The sequence below is a fragment of the Procambarus clarkii genome, chromosome 66 (genome assembly GCF_040958095.1).
Source record: "Procambarus clarkii isolate CNS0578487 chromosome 66, FALCON_Pclarkii_2.0, whole genome shotgun sequence".
NCBI classification, from domain to species: domain Eukaryota; kingdom Metazoa; phylum Arthropoda; class Malacostraca; order Decapoda; family Cambaridae; genus Procambarus; species Procambarus clarkii.
In genome coordinates this window covers 24,224,570-24,240,592 of record NC_091215.1, presented here as the reverse complement: position 1 = coordinate 24,240,592, position 16,023 = coordinate 24,224,570, and the positions used below count along the sequence as shown (strand labels likewise).

Below are 16,023 nucleotides of genomic sequence, written 5' to 3'. Positions count from 1 at the left end.
TGTGTGTGTCGGCAGGGGGCGGCATGGTAGATAAGGATAAGTCAAGTGTTGTTGAGGTAACCTGGTGTGAGGTGTCACAGTCGTGTGTCAGCACCTGCCCATCAACCCCTCTAACTCCACCTTCAGGTTTGTTAAGTTTATGATCAAATCTATCATTTAATATATTTGCCAGCTGCTGGTGTAGATTAGTTATAATAGGCCCGGTTTCATCTACAACTAACTTTATCTACTAGTTGCTAGTGGTTGTAAACAGTAGAGGGGCATCGTACTACCTACTTATCTACCTGTTGAAGGTTCCTGGGATCAATGTCACAGTGAAATCACAATAACGTGATATATCTCGGCATCTCCAAACGCATAATAAGTTCGGGCAGACTCCAGGTTGTGCAACTTTTAACTCATTGTAATTTATGGGTTTAGGCACGCGTCTGGGGCGAGCCATGATGCTGGTTCGATTCTGCCGTCCTGCTTCAAAGATGTTCCCAGCCATTAACTGTTTCCATTTTCAGAGGGTGACTGAAGGATGACTGTTGGGAAGGCACTGAGACTATCGTCACTGGCTGCCATATTGCCCATTCTGGTGGCTGTGGCAGCCCTGGCAGGGGAGGAGGGCGTGCGGGTGCTTGTGGCAAGCCTGTCAGCAGGAGCAGGGGTGGCAGACGAAGCAGGGCAGGGTGGCAGAGATGGAGACACACAGTACTGCGACCCACTACCAGATCACCGTAAGTAACTCCTCATTCCCTTCGTACTAACGTCGATGCATCTTGGTTATATGAGACTCTGCCTAACTGGTGATGTGTGAAGCTGTCACAGCCCGTCCTGTGTCTTTGGGGCACAGCCCGACCCAGCGGCGGCTGACCCCAAAGACGCATTTTGTGTAGTTAGACGTAGGTTACGTGTTTAGGTTTTGTTGGCGATTATTTGTATTTGTTGTTGTTGATTTAGGGGCGACGACGATCAAGGGATCGGATGCGCCCCGGCTGCCCGATACCGGGAAATAGCAGAGGGATGGGGTCCCTACAGTCTCCTCAGGCCACATACTTTACAGTCTCTTCTTCACATATTGTTTGTTGTTACCACTCAAATGTTCAGTAACGCAATCTACGTTATCTCTGATAGTGTCCCACTACAGGGGGGTCCCAACGTTTTCTATGACAAGCACCCGTCAAAAATGCTTGATTGATGTTCGAACCCTTATAAAAGTGATCTGACGTTTGAAGATGAAGTCAAATTTGTCTCCTGTAGTTATAAGGGAGATAATTTTTGGCGAATTACGACATAGCTTCCCTCTTTGTCGCAATGTCATCTCGTACCTGCGGGTGAGAACACCTGTCCCGGTGCAAGTGACTGTGTTGGATGGATGCTCTCGGACGCAGGTTCGAATCCTCGTCATGGCCCTTGTGGGTTTGTTCATTTGATGCATCACGCAATTGTGATTTGTGTGTGTACAGTGCAGTAATTAGATTACTTCCATTGTAACTTTATCACAAACTTGAGGTAATTAAAACTATGACTAATTCACTACAAACTTAAATTACGTTTGTCTGTAGATTATTGGGCTCAGTTCGTGTACTCATTATGTGTAGTCTTTCAACATTCGCCCACAGGATTGATTTGAGTTCTAATTAAACTGAAATAACTTAATATGTTTCAGCGGATCCTCCGCCCCAGCCCACGGTGGCCAGCCGGTACACTGCCAAGGTGGAGCTCACCAGAGCAGTACTGGGGCAACCTTACACCAGCATGCATCATCTTGGTGAGTCACTCAGCGCCCTCCTACGCCTCCTGCTGCTCTCCCACGCTTCCCGCTGCTCTGTCACCTTTCCTGCTGCTCTCCCACGCTTCCTGTTGCTCTCCAACGCTTCCTATTGCTCTCCCACGCTTCCCTTGTTGTTGTTGTTGTCTTAGATTTAGCTACTCAGAACGAAATGTCCATGTAGCACGGGCTATGGTGAGCCGTGACGCTTCCCTTTGTTCTCCTACTTTTCATACTGCTTTACCACGTCTCGCATTGCTCTCCCACCCTTCATGTGACTCTCCCATGCCTTCCGCTGCTCTCACACTCCATTGACTACACCTCACATACGAATACCTCCCCCCTCAACTCGCACCTCCAACAAACACCACCACACCTCACTTGGTAACACCATCTCCTTGGCGTCGGCAGTGGTGTATATGGAATATGTGTACGACGGGCCGGGCAACAGGATCTCCATAGTGCTACCGGCAAAGCACCTCACCACCAGGTACATCCTCAGATGGGACACCAAGCAGATGGTCGAGGTCCACAAACCCAAAGCTGGAGGCAAGTCGGTCTTTATTTGTTGCCGGAGTGAAAGGATCGAGAGAATGTATGTGGAGGTTTTCTCCTTTATTTTAGTACAGTATCTTCAAAAATCGTATGATTTGCAACTCATTTATTAAACATACGAATCTCGGCTAATCTAGCTATCGTATCGAGGGTGATAGGTTGAGGTGCCTTAAGTGTGAGGACAGGTTGTAAAGAGGAAGACCTCGTTGTGTAGTGTAGAGGTTTAGTGTAATGTAGTGTAGTGTAGTGTAGTGTAGAGGTTTAGTGTAGTGTAGTGTAGAGGTTTGAGACCTGTAGAGGTGTACAGGTTACCGAGTGTATCGTGCTGTCCTGAGTGCGTCGTGTTACTGTCATTTTGCCCTGAGAGTGTCATGTTTTACTAAGTGTGATGTACTCACAGGGACCAACAACGAGTGCATCCTGCGGCCGCTGGAGGAGGCGACTTATCTCTTTCCAGTCCTCATGGGGTCCGGCTTGAACCTCTCCACCGACCACATCATGGACCCAGCGGTGCCCCTGGGTATCCTCTCCTGGCCCGACGCTCACTACAAGGTCAGTACCTCACCTCTCGCCACGCCTCTCCCCCCCCCCCCCTCCCTAACAGTTCCCGTCCTCCCACCCACTTAGCACATAGCTTGCCTCACCTGTCAACCTCTGACATCACCGCTCACAACACACACTCATCATCTTCACCACTACAACACTCCATTCCACTTTTACGGGCTATTCATGCCCGTGCCACCTCTAGGGTGGCTTAATCTTCATCGATTAATCAATCCATTCCACTGATGCTCCCTTCCCCTCTCCCACACGTCCACCCTCATCACACTCTGGGGTTGTTCAACTATGGAACAAGTAACTAGGTAACATAACAGAAATGGGATCACTCAATTATTTCATGAATAGGTAAGACATATTTATGAAGGAGTTTGGGTGGAAATAAATAGGAGTTGGCTAGTATGGGTAAACAGGTCTTCTTCAGTTTCCTTTGTTTTTCTATATCCAAGTTAACGTGTTCTCTTAACACTGCTCCCCCGCGGTACCTGGTGCTGGTGGCGCCACTGTTCGGCCGGCGGGGCTCAACAGGGCACCGATCGCTTCCGGGAGATGGATGCCTTCCGGTGGGACTGGTGCGGCCTGAAGCAGTTCGAGGCCGATGCTGGCACCCCGAATGTCTCCATGGCCACCTACTGGAGCGGTCAGTCTTCAGTAATTAGTACACCAGATTTTGAGGTTCCTTTTTTGGTTGTTCTGTTATAATCTCTGTTGGAAATTCTATACTAGAGAAGGACATTGTGGCTATGTGCACATGCTATTCACTGACCTGTACCTCATTGGCGGGACGCAGCTTCCAACTGGCATGTAGGAGGCTCTGGGGGAGTGGCCGTGCCTCTGGGGTGGGAGGTGGAGGTGCTGCAGGCGCAGGCTGACGGAGGCACCACCTCCACTAAGCAGCTGGTGCACAACATCATGTACTTCAGGTCTGGAGACCTCGACTACTCCACCTTCACCGTGGGTAACAATATTGCCTTCTTCAACCTGTGTGTTTTTTTGGTAGGAATTCTGCAGGTGTTTATAAACCAAACATGCACAGTGTTTTGTTATTTACGGTGTGCTTTTGAGACAAATGTTTCATACAGTGTTTCACTCTACCATACATTACTAAAGTATACAGTTTCACTACATTATCTCGTAGTGTATAGTGTATACCATATATATACTAGCCTGAAAGGAAAGGAAATTACGAGAAAGCACAAATATATAAGCTATATAAGACTATATAGCACATGGAAGGGATAAGAGAACAGGATAGGGGAACGGAGTGAATGAACGTCGATGCTCAACCTTTTGGACCATCGGGGATCGAACGTCGACCTGCAGACGCAAGGCTGTCGCCGTATTGCTCAGTCAAGGGGCTGGACAACACTTGTTTGAGCCACATTCAAAACGTATTAAGTTTACACGATAAGATATAAGACAACTTCAATACTTCGCGGCAGTTATACCTTGCTAACTATATTGTAGTAGTTTAGTGCGTGCATAGTGGCGCTTGTACTAAATTAATGTTGTAAAAATAGTCACATCTAACTCCATGAAATTACTCATTGTATTTAATGTTTTAATTTAGTTTGTTTTATATTTAGGTAATGTGATTAAGTTCTTTGTGCGGTAAGGTCCTCTTTGTTCAACTACGAGTAGCTCATATGGTCTTCTTCAACTCCATTGTGACGGCGTGGTGCCGTGGCCGTGACGGTGTGTTGCCGTGGCTGTGACGGTGTGTTGCCGTGGCTGTGACGGTGTGTTGCCGTGGCTGTGACGGTGTGTTGCCGTGGCTGTGACGGGTGTGGTGCCGTGGCTGTGACGGGTGTGGTGCCGTGGCTGTGACGGGTGTGGTGCCGTGGCTGTGACGGGTGTGGTGCCGTGGCTGTGACGGGTGTGGTGCCGTGGCTGTGACGGGTGTGGTGCCGTGGCTGTGACGGTGTGTTGCCGTGGCTGTGACGGGTGTGGTGCCGTGGCTGTGACGGGTGTGGTGCCGTGGCTGTGACGGTGTGTTGCCGTGGCTGTGACGGGTGTGGTGCCGTGGCTGTGACGGTGTGGTGCCGTGGCTGTGACGGTGTGGTGCCGTGGCTGTGACGGGTGTGGTGCCGTGGCTGTGACGGGTGTGGTGCCGTGGCTGTGACGGGTGTGGTGCCGTGGCTGTGACGGGTGTGGTGCTGTGGCCGTGACGGTGAGACAGATCCCACAAGACGTGTACTGTTCAACACTCATCCCTGAGCCGGGTCACCCCTTCCCAGATTTCTCCGAGGATATCCTTTTTACCTTCAGTTTAGAGATGCATCAGACTACTGTCCATGACTTCTCCTGGGCAGATGTAAGTAGGCTCTTGGGTCTTCCTATTTTCGTAGGTCCTTAGGCCCTAATGCTTACATAGCAAAGGTAGTGATGACCACAGTGAAGCTGGTGTTATTGACCCCTCACACCGTTCATTTGCTTTCGAGATTATTTACCCGTTTTCTTAATAATACTTCTGCCTAAACCATTTTTAGCTTCGTGATTATTTTTAAATGTTTAATGTTCAGTATTGGCAATGTTATTACACTAGACTAACAGTGTTTCCTAATTTATTTATACGATTATATAATATTTTTGTTTTTAATGTGGACTGTTCCACTCCTCTGACCTGCTCTATCCTTCTGGGGCCTGATGCGTCCCTTTGTGGACTGTTCCTCCGTCATGTGAACTGTTCCACTGACCTCCTACACCTGTGAATTCACAACCACTCGCCATGACGGCTGTGGACATGCTCCGGGAGGCAGGCCTGGTATGACTTCCAGAAGCAGCTATACAGAATTGACCACGACGTTGTCACCAGAGCCAAGGAGATCGTTCCCACCACAGAGGTCTTCGACTTCAATGACGGTACTGTCCACTCGGGAATACTGTCATTGTAAATACTATGACCCAGAAGTAACCCAGCACGTTGATTTTAATAACTAATATGTATCATCTCGGGTATTAATATAATGAACGAATAACCAACAACACGACAGGGTTACATTAAAGGTCTTTTAGGTTATGTAGATGTGTGCATTATCATTTTTGTTTTAATCATCATGATTTTTTATAATTCCCCCTTTACGTAAGACGTGTCTCCCTACTCCTGTCTACTCTCTCTGACACCACCCTCCCTCCTTCCCAGTGAAAACAACCTCGCACACTCCCTCCCTCTGACACCATCCTCCCTCTGCCATCCCTCTCCCTCCATCCCATTGCCACTAGTCTCGCACCCTCCCTCCATCCTTGTCACTAACCTCGCACCCTCCCTCCATCCTTGTCACTAACCTCGCACCCTCCCTCCATCCTTGTCACTAACCTCGCACCCTCCCTCCATCCTTGTCACTAACCACCCTCCCTCTTTCTGCCACTAACCTCCCAGGAATTGAGTTCTCGTTCGCGACGGGGAGCATGTCGAGCGGGTGTGTGGTGAGTATCATTAACGACTCCCGCACCGACTGGTCCGACATCACCGGCATCTCGCTCCTCTGGGCTGACAACCCCAATGCCTTCTTCGGCAGTGACATCACCCACTACACCTACTACGGTCCTGGGTAGGTGGTATACACACTGTCGTTATCACACACCAGTGTACTAAAGTATCAAGCAACACTAGCTTGACCGCCTTGGCTGTACCTGGCATCTTAACTGTTCCTTCATCGAGTGCTGCAGCGTCACCCTAATAACAACACCAGCACCCTTCCAGCACTGTCTCACCAGGATATTCCAGAACTCATTTAAGTTAATAATGCTAGACAAACCCTCCTAATCTTTTATAAACTTTAGTGATCCTTTAAATAGTTACAGCAAACTATATTTCTCTTCCTAAATTTCTCAAAATTTATCGTTCACGCGAATGTTAAGGGGAATGCTTGAGGTTGCAACCTGTCCTCTCACCTAATGTTGCATTTTATACCAAATCAACCTGTTAAAAATGCAACGTATTACCCTGGAAGCATGGTAATGTTGACGTTTTCTAGGGATGGGCCTCAATAGGCTCAACGTTTAGAAGTAGAACGAAGAAGTAGAAACGTTTAGTTAGAACGTTTCTGGTTAGGAAAAACAGTTACATTTTTTACGGAGTGGCAAATGGGGAGGGCGGGCCTGTCATCCAGACTGACTTAGCGGACTGCCACACGGGAATCCCCACATGCTCACAATACTAATATGGGTCCGTGCAGGGCAGTGGTCTACGTTCTCAGCTTACAACAGAGGATCCCGGGTTTGAAGCCAGGGCGAGACAGATGATTGGGTATGATACCTATCACCTTCTATCTCTTTTTTCACCTAATGGTAAATAGGTACTTTGAGCTTGGCCGCTGTTGTGGGTTGCTCTTTGGGAAGGGTCATGAGGAGTTGACCTAGTGGGACCTGCACAGCCGTAGGCGGCGTCCTCTCCCAGACTATAGGAAACCTTAAGATAAACTACATTCTAAAACACATGCTTCATGTGAACAAGTTACAGCACCGCTCCTGCGCCAGGTAAGTCCACTACGGGCTCACCATAGCCCGTGTTACTTGGAACTTTGTGTTCCCAGGAGCTGAATCTAAAACAACAACATCGTGTTGTTGCACTGTAAGTATATATTTGCTCTCATACATCTCCACAACAACTCCCGACACGATACAACACCTTCCACTTGATGAACACGACAGATGATGAGTGAGGCGGGATGCTGTTGAGAGAGGCTCCGGAAAACAAAACTCTGTCTTAAGATTACTTCTTAATGTTAAATTGAATATTTGTTCAAAGTCAATAGTGTTTACTCGTGCCAGCAGAGCACGCGACAATCTTTGACTCCCCGGACAAGAGGTATACCTGGCGTTTTGTTTGTAAATTAGTCAGGACATGTTACAGGTGCATGTCCAGGACAGCAGGTGGAGAGGAACGGATTGAGGGGGACGAAGATAATGTGGGAGAATACAGAGAATGGTGGAGGGTAGGGTAAGTTACCCAGGAGACAGTAAGGGTGCAGCACTAACATGTGGTGTTGGCTCAGGGCGACGAGGTATGTGGAGGGGCAGGAGTGGCGCGCCCTACGGACCGACTGGCCTGTAGACGCTACAGGAGGAGACACCACCACCCTCTGGCAGTGGACCTTCGCTAACGTCAGTAACCTTTGTGTTTTGTCGTGTGTCCCGTGGAGTCGTGGACAACCTCGCTCCCGTTAACCTCCCTGCTTTATCTTGTTCTCTGCTATATACACATTTTTACCTTGTCTCGTGTAAATTTCAATTATTAATAAACTTTTAATATTTACACTCGGGTCAGTTTATTATAACGGAAATTATATTTATCGCATGCAAAGTCCCAATAATTATCACATGCAAAGTACCACATAATCATTTGAAATTATATGAACTTTATGAGAGCACATCTAGATTCAAGAGGACAGATTCAACATCTGTAACAGGTCATGGGATATATAAATGTTCTTATAATACACAAATTGTCAGATACACGGTGAAACCAAATGAAATAGGTTCTCAGGGATCCCGTTCGCAGCCCTGATGGTCCTTCAGGGCTGCGAAATGTTCAGATGTTCAGCTCTAGGGACCTTATGCAGCCCTGGGGAGGAGTGTTGGGGCATCATATTCAGCAAGGGGGGTGAAGTAGTGTTTTGTGGTTTTACAGAAGAACGTGACCTACGGTGACAGACATGGGAGACCACCTCCTCGAGGAGCGTCAGGTGCCCATCGGTCTTCGTGTGACGGCCATACATGTAAGTCCTCCTCGTGTCACAGCCGTGTACTCGAGTTCTACCCTCCTAACATCTCACTTTGCATGGAGCTTGCACACTGCTACTACCACCTCCAGTATTCATTAACGTTTACTATTACCAGCATCTACCACCACTATTATTGTCATCATCTACAACTACAACTCACTGTAACAACCACTACTAATTCTGCAGGACATAGAGACAGTAGATGGCGTGATCCCAGCGGGGTCAGCCTTCGTCTACCAACTGTACAACTTCGACCTAGAGTCTGGCGCGCGCTCCGACGACGCTGAGACCGACGGAGGAGACTTCGACACCTATGACTGCTACTCCGCCAACTGGAGGGACCACCTCATGTTCAAGCTTGACGGTAAGGGGTCGACAGAACGCGGGCCGAGAGGTCGACGCTCAAGGGGGAAATGATCGAGTGTAGGTCACTGTTTTTATTTCCAATATATGTTTTAATCTTGGTTCTCAATGTAACATGTTCTAAGCTTATCATTTAGTGGGAAACTTGTTTACTCAGAAATTATTTTGATGTTCAAATGAACATGATTTAATCTTGCGATTTAATTCGTTAAATATTTCAAAAGTTTTATTGCGGATTTTCCTGGATCCCAAGATCCAGGGAAAATGAAGTATGTCAAGTATGTGTGTATGTTGGGGAAGAAAGACCACATGCACACACCCCGTCCTCTTGAGTTGTCACGACACAAAAATGGTATACTAAATTGGCAGAACCTAACCTAAGACCCACGAATGGGAAACGTGACAGCCTATCAATTTTGCGAGCCGCTATGATTTATTGTACATCATATTTTGACGTTAAGGATTTTTACATCAAAATGAGATGTACTATTCGAGAGGACGGGTTGTTAAGAGCACAAGTGTGACTTGAGGTATGACCCGAGGTGTGACCACCTCACCTCCGCCACCAACAGTTTCATCGTGGCCGGAGGTGGTATGGACGCCGCTGCTGACGTCCTCCCTGACTAACGAGCACTGGCAGACGCAGCTAGCTCACTACGGCCGCGTCTCCGTCATCAGGATCACCAGAGTCAAGGTAATCACATCCTCAACAATTTAAATGTGGAGGCTCAAGGTACCTATAAGTCTCGGGAAGTGTATCAAGTCTTCAGAAAGATCTTACTGACCAACCAGCTAGTAGACAAGTCTTCAACATACTTCAGGACTAAAGAATACTGTGAATATACACTGAACAGGACGGGTAGGACAGGGGGAAGGGGACCAATCTGCGTATGCGCTTCTCTCGCTTCACGCCTTGTTCATATTTTTGTCTTTGGAATAGTACAACAAATATTTATGTACAATGGGGGTAAAGTGTCAGCCGTGCCTGGCAAACTCTCGCTCTCCAGCAGACACCTGGATGGTATTACTGAACTAGAATACAAGGGCAGGTTACTTATGCTTCCATTCTACAACCCTAAGTGTATGCTTAAGCATGCCATGTAGTATCCAGGAGAGATAAAGGACAATATAATTGGTTCTCCTGGTTGAACCCATTACGTGAAATAAATGAATAGTTAATTATATTACACATAAGTTGAACAAGATAATAATAGTATACTGTATGACTATAGTTATTAGATATCATTGTAGTATTAAGAAAATACAATTGTTTATTTAATAGTTTATAAATTTGTATTAAATATATTCCTATTTCTTAGATATCTGTAAATGTTATTTAAAACCTTAATATGTAATTGGCAGAGTAGGCAACACATTTGGCTCACAACCGATTGGACTATTAGTTTAGATTCTCGGTCAGGGCGAAACGTTTGGCCAAGCCTCCTTAAATTTCACACCTCTATTCATCTAGCAGTAACTAAATATTCTTGAGTTAGGCAACTGATGTGGGTTGCATCCTGGGAAATGTCAGTTGATAGATTAGATCTAAGTCATCAACTGATCTGTCCCAGGATGCAACTGTTGCCTAGCAAGCTCCCGTCCCCTGAAAAAATGGAAAAACCAAAACACAACACCATTACTGACATGAGGTTCCTTCTCCTCCATTAATCTTCCTGTTCTCATTGCCTGAGTGGTATTGATCTCGCTGGGGCCCTCAGACCATCAGTGAGGCGAGCGGGGAAGTGTGGGTGGAGTTCGTCCTGCTCTACCGCCACCCGAAGATCAGCGAGCTCGACCCTCAGCTCTACACCCACATGACTCCAGGAAGGGAGGCCAAAACCTACATCAGCGCCGCCGTCAACAACGGCAGCATCAACCTCGAGGGACACAAGCCCGACGGTCAGGTCGGTGCAGCCAGCACGTGATAAGGAGTGAGAAATATTGAGACAAATATAGAACTAAATACAAATGAAAAAAGACTATGCGAAACAGCTTCTTAAACTCTGCTCCTCAGACCTTCCTCCTGGTGGCAGTACATTGGTTCACTCGCCCCGGTAATTGAACCGGACTGCACCTCAACTACCACACCATCAACCACCACCATCACGAATCCTGGTCACTCAACTACCACCATCGCGACTCCTGGTCACTCAACCACCACTACATCAGGCCATAGCACTACAACGGCTACTACTTGTAAGTACATCTTAAACAAATAGCTTAAATCAAATCAAATGACAATGAATAATAAAAATTTTAACCGTAGCAGTTTTTTCAGATATAATTATTAACTAGAGAAAAGTGGTTCGCATCTCACAATTTTCCTTTTTTATCGGGTTGATGTACAGTATTAGGCTACGTTATTGCAGGATGTTGACATTCGACAAAGAAGGTTTGCAAGGCTTCTGTTCAAGGGTCAGGGATGAGTTTTCCTTAATATTTTAATAACTGAAATATTAATTTCAGTAACCTGACCAATGACGCTTGGGATATTAAGTTCATTGGCAATGTTAATTACCTTTGTAGTACACAAACACCCGAGGATGATGCCCCATAATTTCGCTAAACATTTTATAAAGTTTTCAAAGCATTCTTTCAGTCACTAGAGCAAGCATATAGTGCAAAAAACAAAGGTAATTAACTATAGTATATAAGATATTCCAGGTACAGCATGTTGGCACCACAACCGACAATGATATAACACAGCTTTGAAAACTCGAAGACCTTTTTTTATATAATAATTCTTTATATAATATTACTAAATACTTAACATTGACGCCAGAGTTTGCTTACATAGCCATACAGTAATAAGACTTGGAGACCCAGGTATATGAATCTGTTTACATACTCATGCTCGAATAGTTGAATTTTACAAACAACTCCCCAGTTCTGAAGGATTTAATACACAGCTAAGAATAGTGTTTAATGATATTACACTCAGGGGTATTAATCATTCCATCATCAACATAGTTAACGATGTATTCGTTTAGTTTACTATATTCACAGTCAGTGGCGGCTTGTGGAAAAATAGAACGGAGGTTCTCCCATCACTGCAACCTTCACTTAACAGCATAATAATATTAAATAAATTAAATAATTACAAGAAAAATAATTAAAGAAAGACATTAATAAACATACCTTATACGTACTGTAGGCCGTAGGAGTCGTCACTGTCAGGTTGGTGGTGTGGGTGGCTGAGGTGGTGAAGCTTGAAAATGCAATCAGTGCGTCAGCTCTGCAATGTAGCAAAATGGTTTATTACTTGTTCATTAGAATCCTTCATGTCTGTTATCATTATATCTTCAATCAATGTCAGTGCTAGAGTAGATAGTTTCTCATTCCCCAAAGGGACTGCACAAAGAAGTTTTGATTTTCCTCAAAGTTGAAAAGCACCTTTCTCCTCAAGGCACCTGTCTGAGCTGCACAGAGAATTTTCAGGGAAAAGCGTCAAGCCATTACGACTATATAAGCACTTGGAAGGGGTCAGGATAAGGATTTGGGATGGAACGGGGGTGAGGAAAGGAATGGTGCCCAACCACTTGGACGGTCGGGGATTGAACGCTGACCTGCATGAAGCGAGACCGTCACTCTACCGTCCAGCACAAGTGGTTGAGCTGCACTGAATGCAGCCCAAAGTTGCCAGATGTAGCGCCTATAAATCCAGGTTGAAAGGGTATTCTCGCACAAGACAACATGACTTACTACTTATAGTCAATATTTCGCATATGAATAAGTATATATGTGGTATATTCCAAGTTATATTTTTTTCAAAGGCACTAACACTTCCTACTAATTTGCTAGACACAAGTTTTAAATTTTAGGATTTGTTTTTAAGTTTTATTAAACAATAGAGATTTTATACAAAATTTGACAATATCCTGAGTTGCTTTACAATTTATATAAATATTTTAGTTTTATTTTAATATTTTTATAAAACTGTAATATAATATAGGTATAGGCTAAGTACTAATTGTAATTAAGAAGCAATAAAATGCTTATCTTAACATACTAAGAAGGTTACGTTAGGTCGTGGTTTTCTATTCAACTTTTCAGGTAAACTCAAATATTCACAATAAATTAGTATATTTCGCATATACAGTACTTATTAATAAGCAAAATATTGACCATAAGCAAGTGCGAGAACGGGTTGACTATCCCTTTATTCTATCGTACAAAATAAAATGTCTATTTTAGTCTCTTTAATAAAAATTATCAATATTCAGTTATAAATATTGAAAATAGCATATAAAGTCTTTTTGTTATGATACATTTGTTATTGGCTTATTATTCTAGTGTGAGGTTGATGAAGTCATACACCTGGCAGCGAGTGTCTGAGGGGGGACTGCAGCTCACAGCTGCTATGGGCGAGGCGTCACAGGCGCAGTTAAACAGTGTATTGATTAATCCATTAAATAAACAGTCCAACCTCCTGTTTAGATATTACTTATAGTAATGATGTGGACCATCGTACATATATTGACGTTATGTACAAATAGAAAGTAGAATTTGTTACTATTGAATTTAGGTAAATTGGAAGATTTTGTACTTATGTTGCTAATAAAACTAAACCTATCTTAGCCTAACAATCCTGGGCCTAATACACGCTTTCTGAGGCCTAATATTGTACATATATGTGCTATAATAGGCCTAGGAATATTTAAGTTTGGCTTATAGCTTAATTTTTTCCGGGTTCTAAAATAATACCAAATTCTACAATTTAATTGTCCATTACGTCAATGTATGTACGATTGTCCATATAGTTACAAAAACACACTAAATAGGAGGATGGGTTTGTCAATTAAATCTGGCTGGGGACACCTTCATGCGGGGTTTTTAGGTTAGTCTATTCTAATTGCACTCGTATGATCTTGAAACAGTACAGATTACTTTGTCTTGGATAAGTGACCTCTAATGCAGCCCACACTACAATAACACTTCTGGCGAGCTCACTCAGAATATCATGTCAAAAATGTAGGATGGTGTTAAATGACTTTTCAGTGTGCCGGGCGTGGAAGATGGTAAGGGAAAAGATGATAAGGTGGAAGATGGTAAGAGGGAAGATGGTAAGGGGGAAGATGGTAAGGGAAAAGATGATAAGGTGGAAGATGGTAAGAGGGAAGATGGTAAGGTGGAAGATGGTAAGGGGGAAAATGGTAAGGTGGAAGATGGTAAGGGGAAAGATGGTAAGGGGGAAGATGGTAAGGGGAAAGATGGTAAGGCAGTGAAGCACACTATTGTGAGTGTTAAATAAAGTGTTACTTGCAGACACTGACCGCGTCTCCACCTCCACAGCCACCATGAACCCGGTTAACACAGGCGACCTGTACACGTCCGGTGAGTACTGTACCGCCTCTAGAAGGATCACTAAAATAATAATCATTTGTGCCCTTGTATGCATTAAATTAATCTCTTAGAGTGCTTATTATATATTGTTGACACTTGGATTTAAGTAATAGATAAGTGTATTGTCATTGACTCAGGTGATCTTGCGGGGATTGGCGTGGGGCTGCTGGTTTCTGGACTGGCGCTGGGTGCTGGCGGGACCTTCCTGGTGGTGGTGAAGAAGGTACACCACACAGTCTTAGGCTGGTGCACCAAGATCTAGCCTCGCCACTTAGCATAACAAGACCACTTTCTAAGACCTTGCAGAAACTCACTAACCTAACCTCTGTATATATGTTAGTTGTGATAAAGCCCGTATCACCGGTAGAAACATCGTCTTTAGTGTAGTTTACTCTCAACCTGACCTTAATTATCACGTTGTCACATGAGGCTGCGTAACCTGGACAAACAACACACTGACGCGGGTGTGGCTGCGTATCCTGGACAAACAGAATGGACGCGTTTTCTTTTGCAGCCTAATGTTAGCGGTGACCGCCAAAGACTGCACATTATACGGGGTTACTGTTCTCAGTTCAGCGACAATCTTGCTGTCAATGTTAAGTTAAATAACGATGCTAATGTCATAGATGTTGACCGGCAAACAGTATTCCTTGTGATCAATAACGGTTCAATATCCAACCTAATATCAATGTTAACGATTATTATTATTTTTTTAAATTATTACTGTATTATTAAGTTAACTATTACGCAAGTGCCTTTACTAAGTTAAATAGTGCTCACTAAAAATTACGTCATTAGCTGAGTGTTACTGTTAACAGTTAATATTCAACCTGAGTATCTTTGTTAATATTGTACTTAACAAAATTCTTCGTTGTACTAGTTGCAATTGACTGACTGGAGCGTAATGGATGCTGGTAAGAGTGGGATGGCTGTGCTCTATATTGATAAGAATGAATATACCATGATCTGCCCAACTGTATATTGATAAGAATGAATATACCATGATCTGCCCAACTGTATATTGATAAGAATGAATATATCATGATCTGCCCAACTGTATATTGATAAGTTTGAATATATCATGATCTGACCAACTGTATATTGATAAGAATGAATATACCATGATCTGCCCAACTGTATATTGACAAGAATGAATATATCATAATCTGACCAACTGTATATTGATAAGAATGAATATATCATGATCTGCCCAACTGTATATTGATAAGATTGAATATATCATGATCTGCCCAACTGTATATTGATAAGATTGAATATATCATGATCTGACCAACTGTATATTGATAAGAATGAATATACATGGTCTGACCAACTGTATATTGATAAGATTGAACATATCATGATCTGCCCAACTGTATATTGATAAGATTGAATATATCATGATCTGACCAACTGCATAATGATAAGAATGAATATATCATGATCTGACCAACTGTCTATTGATAAGAATGAATATATCATCATCTGCCCAACTGTATATTGATAAGATTGAATATAACATGATCTAACCAACTTTATATTGATAAGAATGAATATACTATGTATATTGATGCCTGAATATACCGTCTAAAATCATGCCTAGTTTACTATTATTCCACGGGGTAACTATCAGAAGCGCTACTACGCTTGACATGCATAATTTAGAACTGAACTCCAGCGGCAGGTACCACTAACGGGGTTACTGTTGCAGATCATACTAAC

The 16,023-nt window shown here is 44.0% G+C and overlaps 1 protein-coding gene and 1 long non-coding RNA gene across 3 annotated transcripts; both read left to right on the top strand.

The window, feature by feature from the left end:
- LOC123769279 (uncharacterized) lies at positions 1-8,921 on the top strand. Of its 2 annotated transcripts, XM_069309864.1 has the most exons (12): positions 1-126; positions 510-722; positions 1,655-1,756; positions 2,168-2,305; positions 2,712-2,863; positions 3,398-3,509; positions 3,660-3,823; positions 5,049-5,183; positions 5,629-5,731; positions 6,249-6,420; positions 7,867-8,589; positions 8,782-8,921. In XM_069309864.1, exons 2-11 carry the CDS (start codon positions 524-526, stop codon positions 8,036-8,038), a joined length of 1,449 nt encoding a protein of 482 aa, XP_069165965.1. In that variant the 5' UTR covers positions 1-126; positions 510-523; the 3' UTR covers positions 8,039-8,589; positions 8,782-8,921. The 2 variants fall into 2 exon arrangements, with proteins under 2 accessions (XP_069165965.1, XP_069165966.1); XM_069309865.1 differs by lacking the exon at positions 2,168-2,305.
- A 1,947-nt stretch (positions 8,922-10,868) lies between these two features.
- LOC138355144 (uncharacterized) lies at positions 10,869-15,897 on the top strand. The gene is made up of 3 exons (XR_011223862.1): positions 10,869-11,154; positions 14,224-14,292; positions 14,439-15,897. It is a non-coding gene; the product is annotated as an uncharacterized lncRNA (long non-coding RNA).
- Positions 15,898-16,023: the final 126 nt, after the last annotated feature.

Coding starts and splice junctions, on each gene's coding strand:
- LOC123769279 (XM_069309864.1), top strand. CDS start 524: ATGACTGTTGGGAAGGCACTGAGACTATCGTCACTGGCTGCCATATTG. Junction 1,757..2,167: donor CACCAGCATGCATCATCTTG/GTGAGTCACTCA, acceptor TGGCGTCGGCAG/TGGTGTATATGGAATATGTG. Junction 3,824..5,048: donor TCGACTACTCCACCTTCACC/GTGGGTAACAAT, acceptor ACGGTGAGACAG/ATCCCACAAGACGTGTACTG.